The sequence below is a fragment of the Aplidium turbinatum genome, chromosome 3, assembly GCF_918807975.1.
Source record: "Aplidium turbinatum chromosome 3, kaAplTurb1.1, whole genome shotgun sequence".
NCBI lineage: Eukaryota > Metazoa > Chordata > Ascidiacea > Aplousobranchia > Polyclinidae > Aplidium > Aplidium turbinatum.
The window spans coordinates 6,796,278-6,810,995 of NC_137474.1; the positions used below are offsets into that span (position 1 = coordinate 6,796,278).

The 14,718-nt window shown below is 37.7% G+C and overlaps 1 protein-coding gene across 1 annotated transcript; it reads right to left on the reverse strand.

Annotated features, from left to right (window-relative positions):
• Window positions 1-2,926: 2,926 nt before the first annotated feature.
• LOC145767035 (tafazzin-like) lies at window positions 2,927-7,446 on the reverse strand. Its single transcript, XM_082578767.1, has 5 exons — window positions 7,216-7,446; window positions 5,845-5,999; window positions 5,317-5,447; window positions 4,720-4,841; window positions 2,927-3,365 (listed from the first exon to the last, which is right to left on the reverse strand). Exons 1-5 carry the CDS (start codon window positions 7,412-7,414, stop codon window positions 3,175-3,177), a joined length of 798 nt encoding a protein of 265 aa, XP_082434893.1. The 5' UTR covers window positions 7,415-7,446; the 3' UTR covers window positions 2,927-3,174.
• Window positions 7,447-14,718: the final 7,272 nt, after the last annotated feature.

The window sequence follows — 14,718 nt, forward strand, 5'->3', positions numbered from 1 at the left end:
TACAAAAACATAAAAAAACATATTTAGGCTATAGCTTTATTAGCCCAAATAGCTTTAATGTAAATAGCCAAAATGTACTTATTTCTGATGGAAAAGCAGATAACTAGGGCGATTTTTGTCACTAAAGTTACTTTTTTTTAGTTGTACCAATTAACAAAAGAAATATAGAATCAAAATTTCATGGTTGTGGGGTCAATATTTAAGAAGTTATAAAGTTACCAAAAGTCACTTTTTGTGTTTTTAGGTTACTTCTCATTTGTTAGGTCACTTTATTTTTAATATTTTTTTGCCTAATCCCCTTATTTATTTATCTTCCGTTGCTACTGTAGAGATGAATTTACATTCTATGTCAGGAGTTCCCAACCTTGTTTACACCGTGGTCCCCTTTGAAAATCAATGGCAAAAAAATCAATAGAAAATCATTTTTTTCAACCTTTTGAAAAAATTAAGAAAAGTCATTTTGATTGGGCAAAATAAAGAAAAGTCATTTAATTAAGAAACGTCATTTATTTTGGGCCAAAATGTACTAGTATTGTTATTAAATTTATTTCTTTTGTTATATAGTGTTGGAGTGGACTTAGAAATAATTAAAAAAATTATTATTTTTCAATTTTTTTTATGGCCCCCTTGAAAAAGGCTCATGGCCCACTAGTTGGCAACCCTTGTTCTATGTAATGCCAAGACCTTTAATATATCTTCTACTATAGAATCTATGGTACGGATGTTAGGTTTGCACGAGCCCATGCTTGTTCGTTTCGCGTGTATTCCCGAAAATTCATAAAGTAATTTTTTCGATGAAACAAATTGTGTTAACTAAATTTAACCACTTGTTTTCCCTACAACAGCTAAAGCGTTTGATTGACAGAAACTTCCTGCCAGAGAATGTAAAACATTACATATGTGTAATCAGGGATGGAGGAACCATTTTAAAAGTAGGTGGGCCCAGAGGCGCAGCAGTCAAAGTCATCCAACTACTGGGGGGCTTCGCCCCCCAGTAGTTTTGTTGCATTCCTAATACTTGAAATCGTTTATACATTGTGTTTTCATGATCGCCTTTCGTGCTAACAAGCGAAAATTTTTCATTTTTGCCCCGATTTGGCCAGAAAAATTTACAAAATTGCTGTATAGCGTTGTACAAAATATGGCGATGTACACACAAATAAAAAGGTAACAATACACACACAGTTATAATACCACCTGGGAGTAGCCTAATAATCTGCAGCATTATACAGTAGGTCCACGCGCATATGTAATGGTATCATTGTTTTAACCATAGAGAATATATTGATAGATTGCTCCACCAATCACACGCAACCACAGCCACACGAGCTGCCCATCAATAGTAGGCTCAACAGAAAAGTTTAAAGATTGGATTTCATCATTGAGCTATCAAAGATAATTAATCAATCTAGTGTGTATCAAATGAGTGACCTGATTTTGGAACTCCCTCTCTGATTTGCAGTTTTCTCTACCTTTTCAAATAAATTTAGTTTTCAAAAGTGGGTGGGCCAGGCCCACCCAGAAGATATAGTAGGTGGGCCCAGGCCCACGTGGTTCCTCCATCCCTGTGTGTAATTATGATTTGAGCACAAATTGAAACTAATTTAGATGCTTTTTTATGTTGCATTGCTGCCGTTTCTTTCGCTTTCTTGTTTTCGTTGAATAAAGTTAGTTTTTGGTTACTTTTTCGCAAAACTAAAATCACCTTTTAGGTTACAAAAAATCGCCCTACAGATAACTTTTGACAACCCGTGATATGTAGCCAATACAACAAAATACTTACACCTGCATAGTGCTTTATTGAATTAAATCACACCATATCACAAAATACTCGATTTTTTTATGCAAAACAAGATGATCCAAATTCATCTTAAAACAGTTGACGAAGGATAATGTAGTCTAAAGGTTAACCTGTGGATAAGTTTGAATCTTTATGCTCGGACTAAAAGGGGGTTATTCCAGCCCTGGAGAGGCTTTGTTCCACCCAGTAGGTGCCATTAAATGGAGAGAAGTGCTCAAAATGTGTTGCTCAAGAGCACACGCCGAGAACCCAACCTGTGCTGCTTGATTTTGAGGCTTTTTTTGTGTACCAAGTCCGGCGTTTAACTAACCAACTGAGCTATCCGCCCCGATAGCTCAGTTGGTTAGCGCGTGACTTCTGGAACAAAGAAACTTCAAGATCAAGGGGCGCTGGTTTAAGGGCGACTCTCGGGTGTGCGTTTGAGCAACGCACGTTAAGGATTGCTCCATTCAGCGGCATCTAATGGATGGAATAATTCCCCGACAACAAGATTTCAACAATCGGAAACTTCACTCCTCTGTCAATCTCGGTGACCGGGCCTGCGTCAGTGATTCAAAGCCTCTACAAGGATGCGAAACAACCAGGATTAAGCTCTGCAAGAAGCTTTTCCAGTCCGAGGATAAAGATTCAATCAAATCAACTGACCAATTAAAAAAAATGACAAAGAACTTTTTAGCTATAGTTACCTAAAGTCTGCAAAAATTATTTCATTAGAATGTTTGAAGGAAATTACTTTGTAATTGCATAAAGTTTACATACATAAAAACAAGAATATACCATAAATAGCGCTTGATTCTCAGCTGCAATACTAAAAAAAATCAACTTGGTATGTTTTTCGGTAGCCGAAAAACACACAGTCGATTGGAAGTCTGGCTAGCGTGGAAGCTGCCGCGTGATAGTTAGCGAACCTCAAACTGCTCGTGAGTGCTCGCTCTTCTAGAGAGGGCAGCCTTGTGCTGACTGCCAGGAAAAACATTTCTTTCTACATAAAAAATCACATAAATCAAATATAGTTATTACTATCTGAAGCCTTTACAAATTGTTTCACCTAACGGATCATCAGAAGGTCTTATTCAAATAGATTCTATTTAAATAAGACCTTCTGATGATCCGTTAGGTGAAACAATTTGTAAAGGCTTCAGATAGTAATAACTATATTTGATTTGATTTGCTCTGCTTTGCTTTTTTGCTTAGCATTGAGCACTTTTTTGTAGTATTGATAGTTTTCATTGTTTTAAAAAATCACATATGTATAAAAATGGTCTTGAAACGCACAATCGCACATGATGCAAAACTTCGACGAATACAAACTAACAACACTATTAAAATAACGATAATTTTTTTCACGTGCACTGACTAGTATGTTCACTTTTCTAGCTAGAACAAGATTTCGTCCTCGTGTTATGAAGTCTATATGCTTCTGTTTTTAATCTGTCCAGTTCTTCTTGAATTGTATCGGTGACCGCTTTGCGCATTTGCAAAGCGGAATGTCCCAGCCTCTTGCACGTTTCCAATTGATGCTGAAAACTTAGAGGCTCACCAATTAAAACCGTCACTTTGTTGCCTATGAAAGAAGTAATCACCAATGAAAAACGTTTAAAACCGCAGAAGTAGATACCATAAATTTCGCCTGGTAGCATTTGAACCAGGTCAGTGACAGACTGGTATCTTTGCCGCCACTCATTCTGGTACGCGTGGATTACATTGATTCTAGGTCGGATCTTAACAAAAACTTCTATAAATTGTACCGATGATGTTCATTCAAGCTTAAGCAATAAGCATAAGTGAGGCAATATTGCACATACGACACGGAATAGAAAAATAAAAGTAAAACATTATCCACCTACAAAGCCACAGTAGCAGTAGTTCAGCCATTTACTTGGTCAAAACTTTGTGATGAGATCTTCCTTCCCAAGATATTAGTAACCGATAACTAAGTAGCCTATTAATTAATCTAGCCCAGGGTGGTCCAAACCCTGGCACGCGGGCCGCATGCGGCCCGCGTGAAGCTTTTGTGTGGCCGCGAACACTTTGTGCATGCCGGAATTATCAGTGCTAAATCCAAGGTTTAAAAATACACCTACGTTTTATAAATACATTACATTCGCCATAACCCCAAATAAGTCGCGCATAATCGGGTCAATAGGTAACTATGAGGGAACAATGTCGGTTTGTGATGACACAAACGTGCGTTGATATTTTGCTTTTGTTGCTAGCACTTTCTCCGTTATGAAGCGATTAAAAAGCGACACACGGAACAGATTGGCTGATGAAACCCTGGGTGCCTGCTTACGTCTGTCGACCACTGAATTTAAACCAGAGATCGACACTATATGCAAAAGTAAAAAAACAATAAATTGTTTTAGTTTGCTAATTTGTTGACGTGTTATGTATGTATCGTATCTTTTTTACTAGCTGAAAATCACTTTTTGAGTCGCAAGCAGAGATTAAAAAGTGAGTTAGGCGTGCAGCAAAACATTAGGTCGATCAGAACAGCAAACTCAGTCCTTTCATTGCAACTGTATTTTGTCAGCGACAAGATTTGTTAATGTTCATAGCCTGCGAACAGTAAGAATGTAGCTAAAACAGATCGAAATCTATAGAAAAGAAGTTCAAAATCGCAACCTAGTTAAGTTTTTATTTAACAACGTTTCTACTTTCAGCAACGCGTTATCATTTCTCACTATGCGGCCCGTGAAGTTTTTCTCAGACCCTAAAGTGGCCCTTCATGTTCGCAGTCTTGGACCACCCTGATCTAGCCCAATGAAATGAGGTCAATAATACTCAAGTCTGCAACCCGGAATACCATTTTCGTTTTTTACTTCATGGCATAGGCTAGTGAACGTCCAGCGACGTTGAAACGATTTAAAAACGGTTTTTGCAGGTTGGAGAATCTTTTACAAATTTTACTTAGTTACCCAGACGAGGAATGTAAGGCATTCTGTTCGGTAGTATATCATCCAGTCCGATGTGGTACATGGGAATGACCACTGGATTGTTTTCACATTCACTAATGAGCCTTCCAACGCCCCATTTCAACCTGAATGTCAATCATTAGTGCCTCAGACAGCAAAATCCGTCATTTTTACATAAATTTAACATCTGCAGACGTTGAATCAATGTGACATCTGCTAACAACTTTTGCCGACAGGGGCATATTCAATGCAAATCAAATCCACTAAAAACTAGTGCAATAGCAATTTTACAAACATCCAAGTGAATGATTAACTGTGCAAACTATCAATAAATCTACCCAAGTAACCATCGTGTTTTACACTCTCCAATTCTCCATGGTTTTACCAACTTTTCCAACTGCTGCTCATTTGTGTGCGGGTATACCGTACTGTTAATTTTAGCTGATAACTTTATCTTTTGATTCAGATTGTTTTTTTTTTATACCCCAAAAAAAGCATTGCATAGGAGATCAGCTGAATCTAAATTTTCATGATAAAAACAGTTGAAAAGGTTTAATGAAAATTTAAGTTGTATATATTCAAACTATGTAAACTAAATACCTAATCCATTTTTTATCAACATTAACTTTTCCTTCAGGAAATATGTGAGCCCATTCACCATGATTCATCTGTTCAAGAGTGAAGTCCATGCCTGGTTGGTAGACGCCTTCTCCTCTTACTATAGGCACAGTCTGCAAAATTAAAGTTGTTAAATTAGGACTAATATGAGTAATATGGGGCATAGACAAGTATATCATCAAAGTTTTAGATATTTACATAAATGTTACATCCTTAAAGCAGAATTGGATTAATCCATTGAAAGTAAATTTCACCTTTGACTACACTGCTGCCTACTTGTGATATTACTTAACAATGTCACTGATGTTGATTCTTCAGTTTATTTTAACTTTTTGTTATTATTTGTTTGCCACAAGAAGATAGGGAGGGTTGTCGATATCCAAAACACAAAAACATGACACACAGACTGCAAATGCACTAACAGATGCTGTTAGTTCAACTACTGTACCTTTATGCACAAAGTTTGGACTTTGGGGTTGCAAATATTAAAAACTTGACAAAATTGCCTACCTTTCCCAAAGCAAAGAAAATTCCATGCCATCTTTTGGTAAAGCAAATATCATGAGCAGCAGGTGTCCAACGAATTTTTTTTGGTGTAAAAAATGTGCACCAAGGAAGAATGCCACTCAGTAACGGATCATCAACACAACTGTGGTGGTTAGATACTGCAATACATATTCACAAAATGAACAGAAACAGTAGTTTTATAGTAGCACATAGTTGTTTCAGATTTATTTGTGCTGTCTAACTTTTGCATAAAGAGAGCCAATCTACAGTAAATCTGGATTGATAGGAAAAGGAGTGGTACTGCTATCTACATAAATGCATTGTACAATGTACATAATATAACAGTGCTGCATGAACGCATTATAAGTTTAGTTTTGCATCAACTGCCTCTGCCACAAAAAGTGAGAAAGTATTAAGTGGGTTAATTGATATATATAGTCCATATGCAAATTTGCGACCATTTTTCCAAGGACTTCTGAAAATTGTTTTTGGTATTGTTTTTCATATCTTTACCCTGCATTGCGGAAAAGCGGACTTGAGCGCTATGCATCGGTGTACGCCTTCCGACGTACTTCTGACCCACGCTGCAGCCGACGGCAATGTCTGTTTCCGGTTGTCTACTCTACTTATTACTGAAATTTGGTACTACCCATTACTCGAAATCGATCACTGGGTAGAGGCAATTATCGTAAAGTTTCTTGCCCAGAGAAACAACAGAAAGTGCGGGCGGCTGGAGTCGAACATGCAGGCTCTCGACTGCGAGCCCAACGCGCTAACCACTCGGCCTTTGCTGCCGACTAAACTAAACTGGTGCCGACTAAACTGGTAACTTAAACAGTTACTCTTTTTTATTAGAATGATATTTTGATACTCTTTAATATGTTATAATTTGGTGGTATTGTTATGTGTATTAAAATTACAATGGCACATTTTGTAACTGCTGTTTTAACTTCAAAATGCGTCAAATCACCAGTCATCACTGTCATTCTGGCAAAATAATTCTGCGTGATCCACCTAATAACAATACGTAAAAAAACAAGTTGTGCTAAATAGTGTGATGACAATACCATCGCGCGAAACCTGATAGAAACACTTCTCGTTGACATATATTTATGCCGTTTGAGTTGAATGTCAGGATGCCATTTTTTTATTTATAAAAAATGAACTTTTTCTAAAAATGTAATTTTGAAATCAAAAAACAAGTCACATAAACGATAAAATTTTACACAAATTATGATAACATTATTGATAAATAAACTATTTAATTTTTTCTGTCAAATTATTTTCAATTGCAAAATATTTGTGAAGTGGACACAATTATGTTGATGGTCGCAAATGCGAACCCTATATTTCATAACCAAACTTAATGATTACCTGTGACAAGTGAGGTGCCCTTTGGTCTGTGATATATAGCATTCAAGAGTATCTTTTTTCGATATACTTTAGTTGAGTTTAAATAACACAAAAATATTTTACTGAGTGTTCCAACTGTTCCAATTGCCACAGAAGTGGACCATTTCCACCACAAGGGAAAAGGTTGTTTAGGAAATGGCCAGCGATATTTTACAGTCATCTGTCCATGAAAAGATTACATAAAATATCACAAAAAACCTAAGTTTAAAATAAAATTGACAGCTTTAAAGTTGTCTTATTAGGACAGAATTCCTTGTCTGGTTTCACTAGAGACATAAATGTAACCACATCCCCAATGAATGATGAATGCAGGGGAAGATTGCTCCCCCCCTTAAAACACAGAAAAGTAACTTAATCACGGTGTTTTCACAAGCTCATATTAATATAGAATTACATTTAATTGTGTTTTGTTGAAATCATTTACCCTAAAACTACTTGCTAGATTGACTTAATAAGATTGATTGACAGTAAAGTAGACCATCGAAATTTACCTAAATGAGTTGTATGCAGTGTTTTGTTAAGGTGTTTTGGGGGACCGAAACGGTCCCCCAAATTTCTCCAGCAGTTTCCAAAAATTTGGACTTGCAACTACAGTAGAAAAGTAATGGTTGTTTCTCGCTATGTCTTAAGCAAATATGGCTATTTTTTGGTATTTAAATGAAACACTTGCGGTCTCTTAAAACTACTTAGCGATCACCCAAACCAAACCTTAAAAAAAAAACTGGCTTGTATGAAACCAAATATTTATGTTACTGATTCATTGACCTTTGTTAAGATACCGTACCAATTTGCTATGCGTTATTGCATAAACTGAATTCCAAATGCTTAATTGATGCTTCCTCCAAGATGCTGTAGTTACCACTTTGCGGTGCACACTGCACTCTAAACAGGCGCGGATTTATGGGGGGGCTCCCCCGAAATTTTGTGAAAAATTGTATGTTTCCGCATCAAATGGTTTGATATGCTTCTAAACAGCTGATATTAGTCCCTTGGCATCACAATTGATGAAAATGGTTGTTTTAATGTCTATTTTCTAGCATATCGTATATGTCGTAGTATCATTGTTCATATCTGTTTAGCTTTTTCTTTCTTTTTAATTGATTTTCAAATTTTCTGGCTCCCCCCCGAAAAAAACTCTTAGATTCGCGCCTGACTCTAAATAATCTGACTGAACTGATTGCAAAATGCAACAGCCAACAATCAACAATGCAATAGCTGAATACAGTGTTGCCAGACTCTACACATAGTTTGCTTACTACACCATTTCAACCTCCAAACACCATTTCACCTAGAATTACACCAAAGCCCTAAATTGTCTCCTAAAAATACAGAAGTGTTAGAAAAGTAACGGGAGTAACAAAAATTTACATAGTAAAAAATAAAAATCACACAGTTGCATGTACAACACAGCCCATACAATATGACAGTTAGGTGGAGAAGGTAGAAGGTTAAAACAAAAATAATTTTTCATACAAAATAACATTCAATTGTTCTTCTAATCAAAACAATGGAAGTGTGCAAGATCCAAAAAATCATGTCTAGGACCTTAACTCTTTGCATAAAGAATTTTACGATTTATTAATCGGTTGGTTGGTTCTGGATTTTTATCCTCGGACTCACAAAGCCTTGAAAAGTTATTCATGGTAGTTGCGCATACTTGTAGAGGCTTTTGACGCAGGGCAAGTTACTGAGATTGACAGAGTGAAGTTTCAGATTGTTAAAGAGTTATTGCCGGGAAATTATTACATCCATTAGGTGTCGCTGAATGGAGAGCGGTCCTGAGAATGCGTTGCTCAAGCGCACACCCCAAGAGTCGAACCAGCGCCGCTTGATCTTGAAGCTTCTTCGTTCACGAAGTCACGTGCTAACCAACTGAGCTATCGGGGCGGACTACTCATGGTGTAGCATATACATTATACAATTAACCCATAAATGAACATAGGCCTACAGTTCAGCAATAAACAAACACTCAGCAGGCAAGCAAGACTCAAAGTAGCCGGGCAAAAGGTCAGCAAAGATTACGGACAAACAGTTATACTTCATTAAAACAAAGTAGCAAATATTTTCTAAATTACACCAAATCTGTGATGGTGTAGAAGAAAATTTTTTCTTAAAATTGCGCATTCCAATAGTAGCCTATTTTTAGCCTAAATCAATAGTAAAACTTTGTGAAATGATGCTGTAACAGAGTGTGAAATATTGAATCAAACTATTTTGGGTGGGGGGGGGAGTCAATTATCCTGTAGGTGACTGATTGTAATTCTTGTAAAAACTAATTTGAAAAAAAAACTAATTGTGATAATGGTAGTGGTGACTTAATGAGATCTATTTGTGACTAATCGTGATCATTTTTTGAATGTTAACTTTTGCTTTGCTAATTGTGAGTATCAAGATGAAAAGCGTAACAATCTTAAAAAATCCAGTAGGAATTCCCTACTCCCTGCAGATGTTCCTAAATTCATGTGTGGCAACATTGCTTGATAGCTAGCACAAGGTTGCCAGATCCAAATTTCAAAAAATGCATCAACAAAAAGCGTCATTGTCAGATGATGTAGTTGAATGCTTTTTTTTTTCAATGCAATAGTAGCATATAGTCTTTGTAGATTGTAGAAGGAGCAATCTACCTGCAATTACTATACATAAGACTGAGTTATACATGTTACGTTACTTAGTGGGACTTTTGGCAATTCTTGTCTTGATCAATCCTCTTCAAATCTGGCTTGTACAGTAGCGAGTAGCCTATTCTAATTTTTTGGAAATTTCATGCTTACTTAGGGACAAAGTTAGGTAAATGAGAAATTTAGGGAATTTTTATGCTTATTGGTTCAACTTCACTAGCTGCACTGATTGAATATATTGTAGTTTGTGCTAAAATCTGCAAAATGCACGTAATTTTTTACATATTTTTGAACTGATCCATCCACCTTATAACCCCACATCAATTTTCACCCAAAAATAAGAATAGTCATTCAGGTGTAGCGCCCTGCGTTTCTGCTAAGGTCTTTTCAACGTTTTGTTACCGTCGTGAAATTGTCGTTCTTTTGCATATATGCAACGTACCCAGGAATTCAAGTAATTGTGCAGTTGTGCTTCAGGATTCTGAAACGTGATTAGGAATTTGCGTGCCTCAAGAATTCGCATGCCAATAAGCTAAACGCATTCTTGCAACCGGCAGTTTTAATCACATATACGTAGTTTTTTCGTCTCTTCAACGTTATAGCCTACAGATGCTGGATAACTCAGCGACTATGTATATCGCGTTTTGGCCTACAATTCAACAGACAGAGTCAGAGTATGGCATAATTTTTGGTGCAGCTCACTATATAATATGATTTTAATACAGTAGTGATACTACTTCTGGCTCCGTCAATCAACGTTCTGTGTGCAGTTTCCTGGGTTGAACTTATGATTGGAATTATGTTCTGTTGTGGAAAGACGATTGTAATCTTTTAAGTTATGTGGTGACAAAGAAGCCCAGACCTCGTTCCAGTGGCGTAGCTAGGGGGGCGGGGGGCGGACCGCCCCGGGCGGCACGTCTGGGGGGCGGCACTTTCAGACAGAACGTTTTGTTTTTTTGTTGATAATGCAAAAGTACACGGAAAATAAAAGCAAACAGAATGGCAACGTTCAAAACAGTGGCGTAGCCAAGGGAGAGGAGGGGTTTGGGGGTTACAACCCCCCTTTGGCACGCATGTGACGCCACGATATTGAGAATGATGCTTTCAGTCACTATGTCTCCAAAACAAAGTTTGCCTAATTTTAAACGAAACTCCATTAAAAGAGCGAGTTTTGCCAATACCAAACATTCAAATATCTCAGCCAGGAATTAGCAACAAGAAAACATAGAAACTTAACTTTATTAAGTTACCGAAAAATTCCCAAGAAAACATGATCTTATCCTTTTGCTATGCCACCGGACAGCACCATTTTACAGGAATATTTATACCCACATTTTTGTTGAAAATGCTCTCAGAATGCACCAAATCCAAAATAATTTTTCAAATTTTTCTGGGGGAGGCCCCCCAGACCCCCCGCCGCTGGGTCTCGTCTTTGGCGAGGACGCCGTCGGGCTTCGCCCGCCGGCCCTTAAAACCCCCCCTTTCAAAATTACTGGCTACGCTACTGGTTCAAAACATACAATAATTCTACTTTAAGTCAATTAAAAAAATTTCACTTTCACATGCTTTTTCTTGAAGGGGCGGCAAAATCTGAATCCGCCCTGGGCGACACATTCCCGAGCTACGCCACTGCCTTGTTCTCGGATCATTTCTGCCGCATTGTTACGTGTCCAAAAAGTCGCTGTAGACTTAGTATTACAGCTAGGTAGGCTATGGGCGGATAAGTTAAGTTATCTGCTACACAGGGAATTCTGGACTATAGTGGAGTAACAATTGAGCTAGAACTGGAGCATTTTTTGTAGTTGTTCTTAGCGAGTTTTATGTGTGATGTGATTAAGCATTTCTGATTTTTAAATCGATATTGCTGCAACACCACACCAAGTCTTTTGCAGATGTAGGGAATTTTGAACATTTGTGAGAACTGGGCTTGTATTTCGTGGTTGCTAATCGAAGTAACTCAATTTACGTGGGGTCTCAATGTCATAAAGCACAGACGTAGGCTATTAGCCTACCCGCATACATACAGACACAGCAGCTTTAGACTTTGGGGTGTTTCACCATTGGCTTATTTGATCATAACTCAATGGTCCCTTTTATAAAAATAGGTTTCAGTTGAAGACCAATCATGTCCAACTCAGCCGTAGCCTCATCTGAGACACGGGTCAGCCCGGCTTGCTATAGGCTTTCCACTTATAAGGTGTTGCGATCGTGCCATATTTTAAACTGATTGTTCTGCTTTGGTATCATGCACGTTGTAACGTCCGCGTTTTGTCGCTTCTACCTTTTTCTAGACATCTGCTATGTTTGCGTATCACTTTCGTTGTGATGATCAGAAATAAAAACAAACTGAACACTTTGCCTCAGGGCGTTAGCTAGGACAATTCTGTGCTCACTTCGACAGTTTTAACTTTCACAAAAGACTACGAGTTGACCCTTGAATATGTGCACGTCCAAACGGTCAGAGATGTACGTATGCGCCGCAAATTCTACGCCGCATACTTGCGGCGTAGACTTTTTGTTTGCGCTAACGTTTGCGGCCACATTTTTTTGGATAGTTTGCGCTTGAGGATGCGCCGTAAAGTTTTCGCGGTTTTTTAGCGCATAGAGTCAACGCATACTTTTTAATGTCTTAGTTGTTGTTTGCAATTTTTTTTGTCAAACTGCGAAATGTTGACGTCTTGCAATTGCCCATTGTTCTAGTGTTGTGTCACAGTGTCATCTATTGTTCAGTCAGCTGGAGTTTGTTTGTACATCGCACTACTGCCTTTGACGCTAGAATCCCACGTGGAGACTGAAGTCTTGCAGAAAAGAAGAAAGAATTAGTTAAAACAAATTAGGCCTACTGAGAAATTACTTAGTAAATTACCGGTCAGAACAGGAATGTAATGTAAGCAAGCAAGTAGGTAGGTTGGTAATGTCGCTCCATGTAAAATGTAAACAATGACTTGGCTTCGTAGCAGTGGCGTAGCCAAGGGGGGGGGTTTTGGGGGTTACAACCCCCCCCCTTTGGCAAGCGTGTGACGTCACGATATTGAGAATGATGTTTTCAGTCAAAAAAAAAATTGCCTAATTTTAAACAAAATTGCATTAAAAGAGCGAGTTTTGTCAATACCAAACATTCAAACATCTCAGCCAGGAATTAGCAACAAGAAAACACAGAGACTTAGCTTTATTTCCGAAAAATGCCGAAGAAAACATGATCTTATCCTTTTGCTATGCTACCGGACAGCACCATTTTACAGGAATATTCATACCCACATTTTTGTTGAAAATGCTCTCAGAATGCACCAAATTCAAAGTAATTTTTCAAAATTTTCTGGGGGAGGCCCCCCAGACCCCCGCCGCTGGGTGGCTAAAACCCCCCCTTTCAAAATTCCTGGCTACGCTACTGCTTTGTAGTGTGAAGTTTTTCTAGTCAAGCAGTGTTGAAGGCGTTTGTAAGCAATTGTGAGCACTTTAATTTATATTAGTTAAGTCTTGCATTTTGGGGCAAATCAGAAACTTCTCAGGCAATGAGCAGTGCAGCCTATGTATCTAAACAAACTCAAATATTTGCTTGCATGATGTTATACTCTGTATGTTATATGTAGTACATTGCTTTGCCGGTTATTCTTGTTGTAGGCTATGTAGCGTAGTAATGTGTAGGCCTACATACAGTAGGCTATCAAGCTAAGGTAATTTTTACTTGCCAATTTATACATTCTGTTGCGCAAGTATGTAATTATATATGTTTTGTAACTTGATGAGCATTGAGCAGTTTAGCAAAACATGCATCCAGGGGTCAATTGTGAGAGGCTTTTGAGTAGCCTACTGCTAATAACACTAGTAATGCTAACTATCCCTGAATGCTAATAACAAAGAGTTGTGCAGTTCAGAATCTAAACTTTCTTGTATCTGGCAGTTTCGTCTTCCATTAGCCCACTTTTTAAAAATCTTATCAGAAAAAAGCATAGAGCTTACTGAGAGAATTATGGCATTAAAAGCAACATTAGTCTTATTCAAACGGAATCATTTTAAAAATAGTGTTTTTTATAATGGATTTTTAGGGAGCGACAGTTAGTATATTACTAGGAGCGACAGTTAGTATAATACTAGAATTTTCTTGATAGGCATATGCTACAGTTTCTTACACTACACTATTGTATTCAGGGAATAACTTACGGTAATACTAATCTCCAAGTGAAATGGAGCATGATAATACAAATCCATGGCCCTACATGGAAAAGTAGGCTATTTTAAGCTCTCTTCGAAAGGCAAAAACTTATATTTTCAATGCCAGATGTGCCTTCCGGCCAAAAAGATAATTTCTTGTAACGAGAAATCGCGAAGTGTCTTGAAAAGTGTGTTGTTTCGAGTGGTTTATACCGTGTGAATATTTGGCACCTAGCAAACAAAATGAGTTTGCGCTAGAGTATGCGCTAACGCTGACGCCGCCAACTTTTTTTACAAGTTGCGTTGACGCATGCGGCGTATAGTTTTTCGAACGTTTGCGTTTGCGCTGACGGCGTCAATATTTTTTGTATGCGCGTACATCACTGCAAACGGTAGCCGTAGCTATTCCAGTGCCAACCATAGATTGACGAAAAACAGTGTACAAAAAAAATGTCTTTTTGTGCCATAACTCTTAAATAAATAACAATAAAGTTTAGTTACCCTTGCGGTAACAATATTCTAGCTTTTAACCTTCTAGTACAGCCAGTGTCAAGATTTATAAGAACTAGCGTTCTGCGAAAGCGTGTAAAGTTTTAGTTGTCTAAGGTCGCTTGGAATATCAACCAAAGCGATGGACTTAAAGAAAAAAGGAATTGCAATGCACTTGAGCAAGACTCCTAATTGCCAACATACC

Coding starts and splice junctions, on each gene's coding strand:
- LOC145767035 (XM_082578767.1), bottom strand. CDS start 7,414: ATGACTGTAAAATATCGCTGGCCATTTCCTAAACAACCTTTTCCCTTG. Junction 6,000..7,215: donor GGGCACCTCACTTGTCACAG/GTAATCATTAAG, acceptor TATGTATTGCAG/TATCTAACCACCACAGTTGT. Junction 5,448..5,844: donor TTTTCTTTGCTTTGGGAAAG/GTAGGCAATTTT, acceptor TTAATTTTGCAG/ACTGTGCCTATAGTAAGAGG.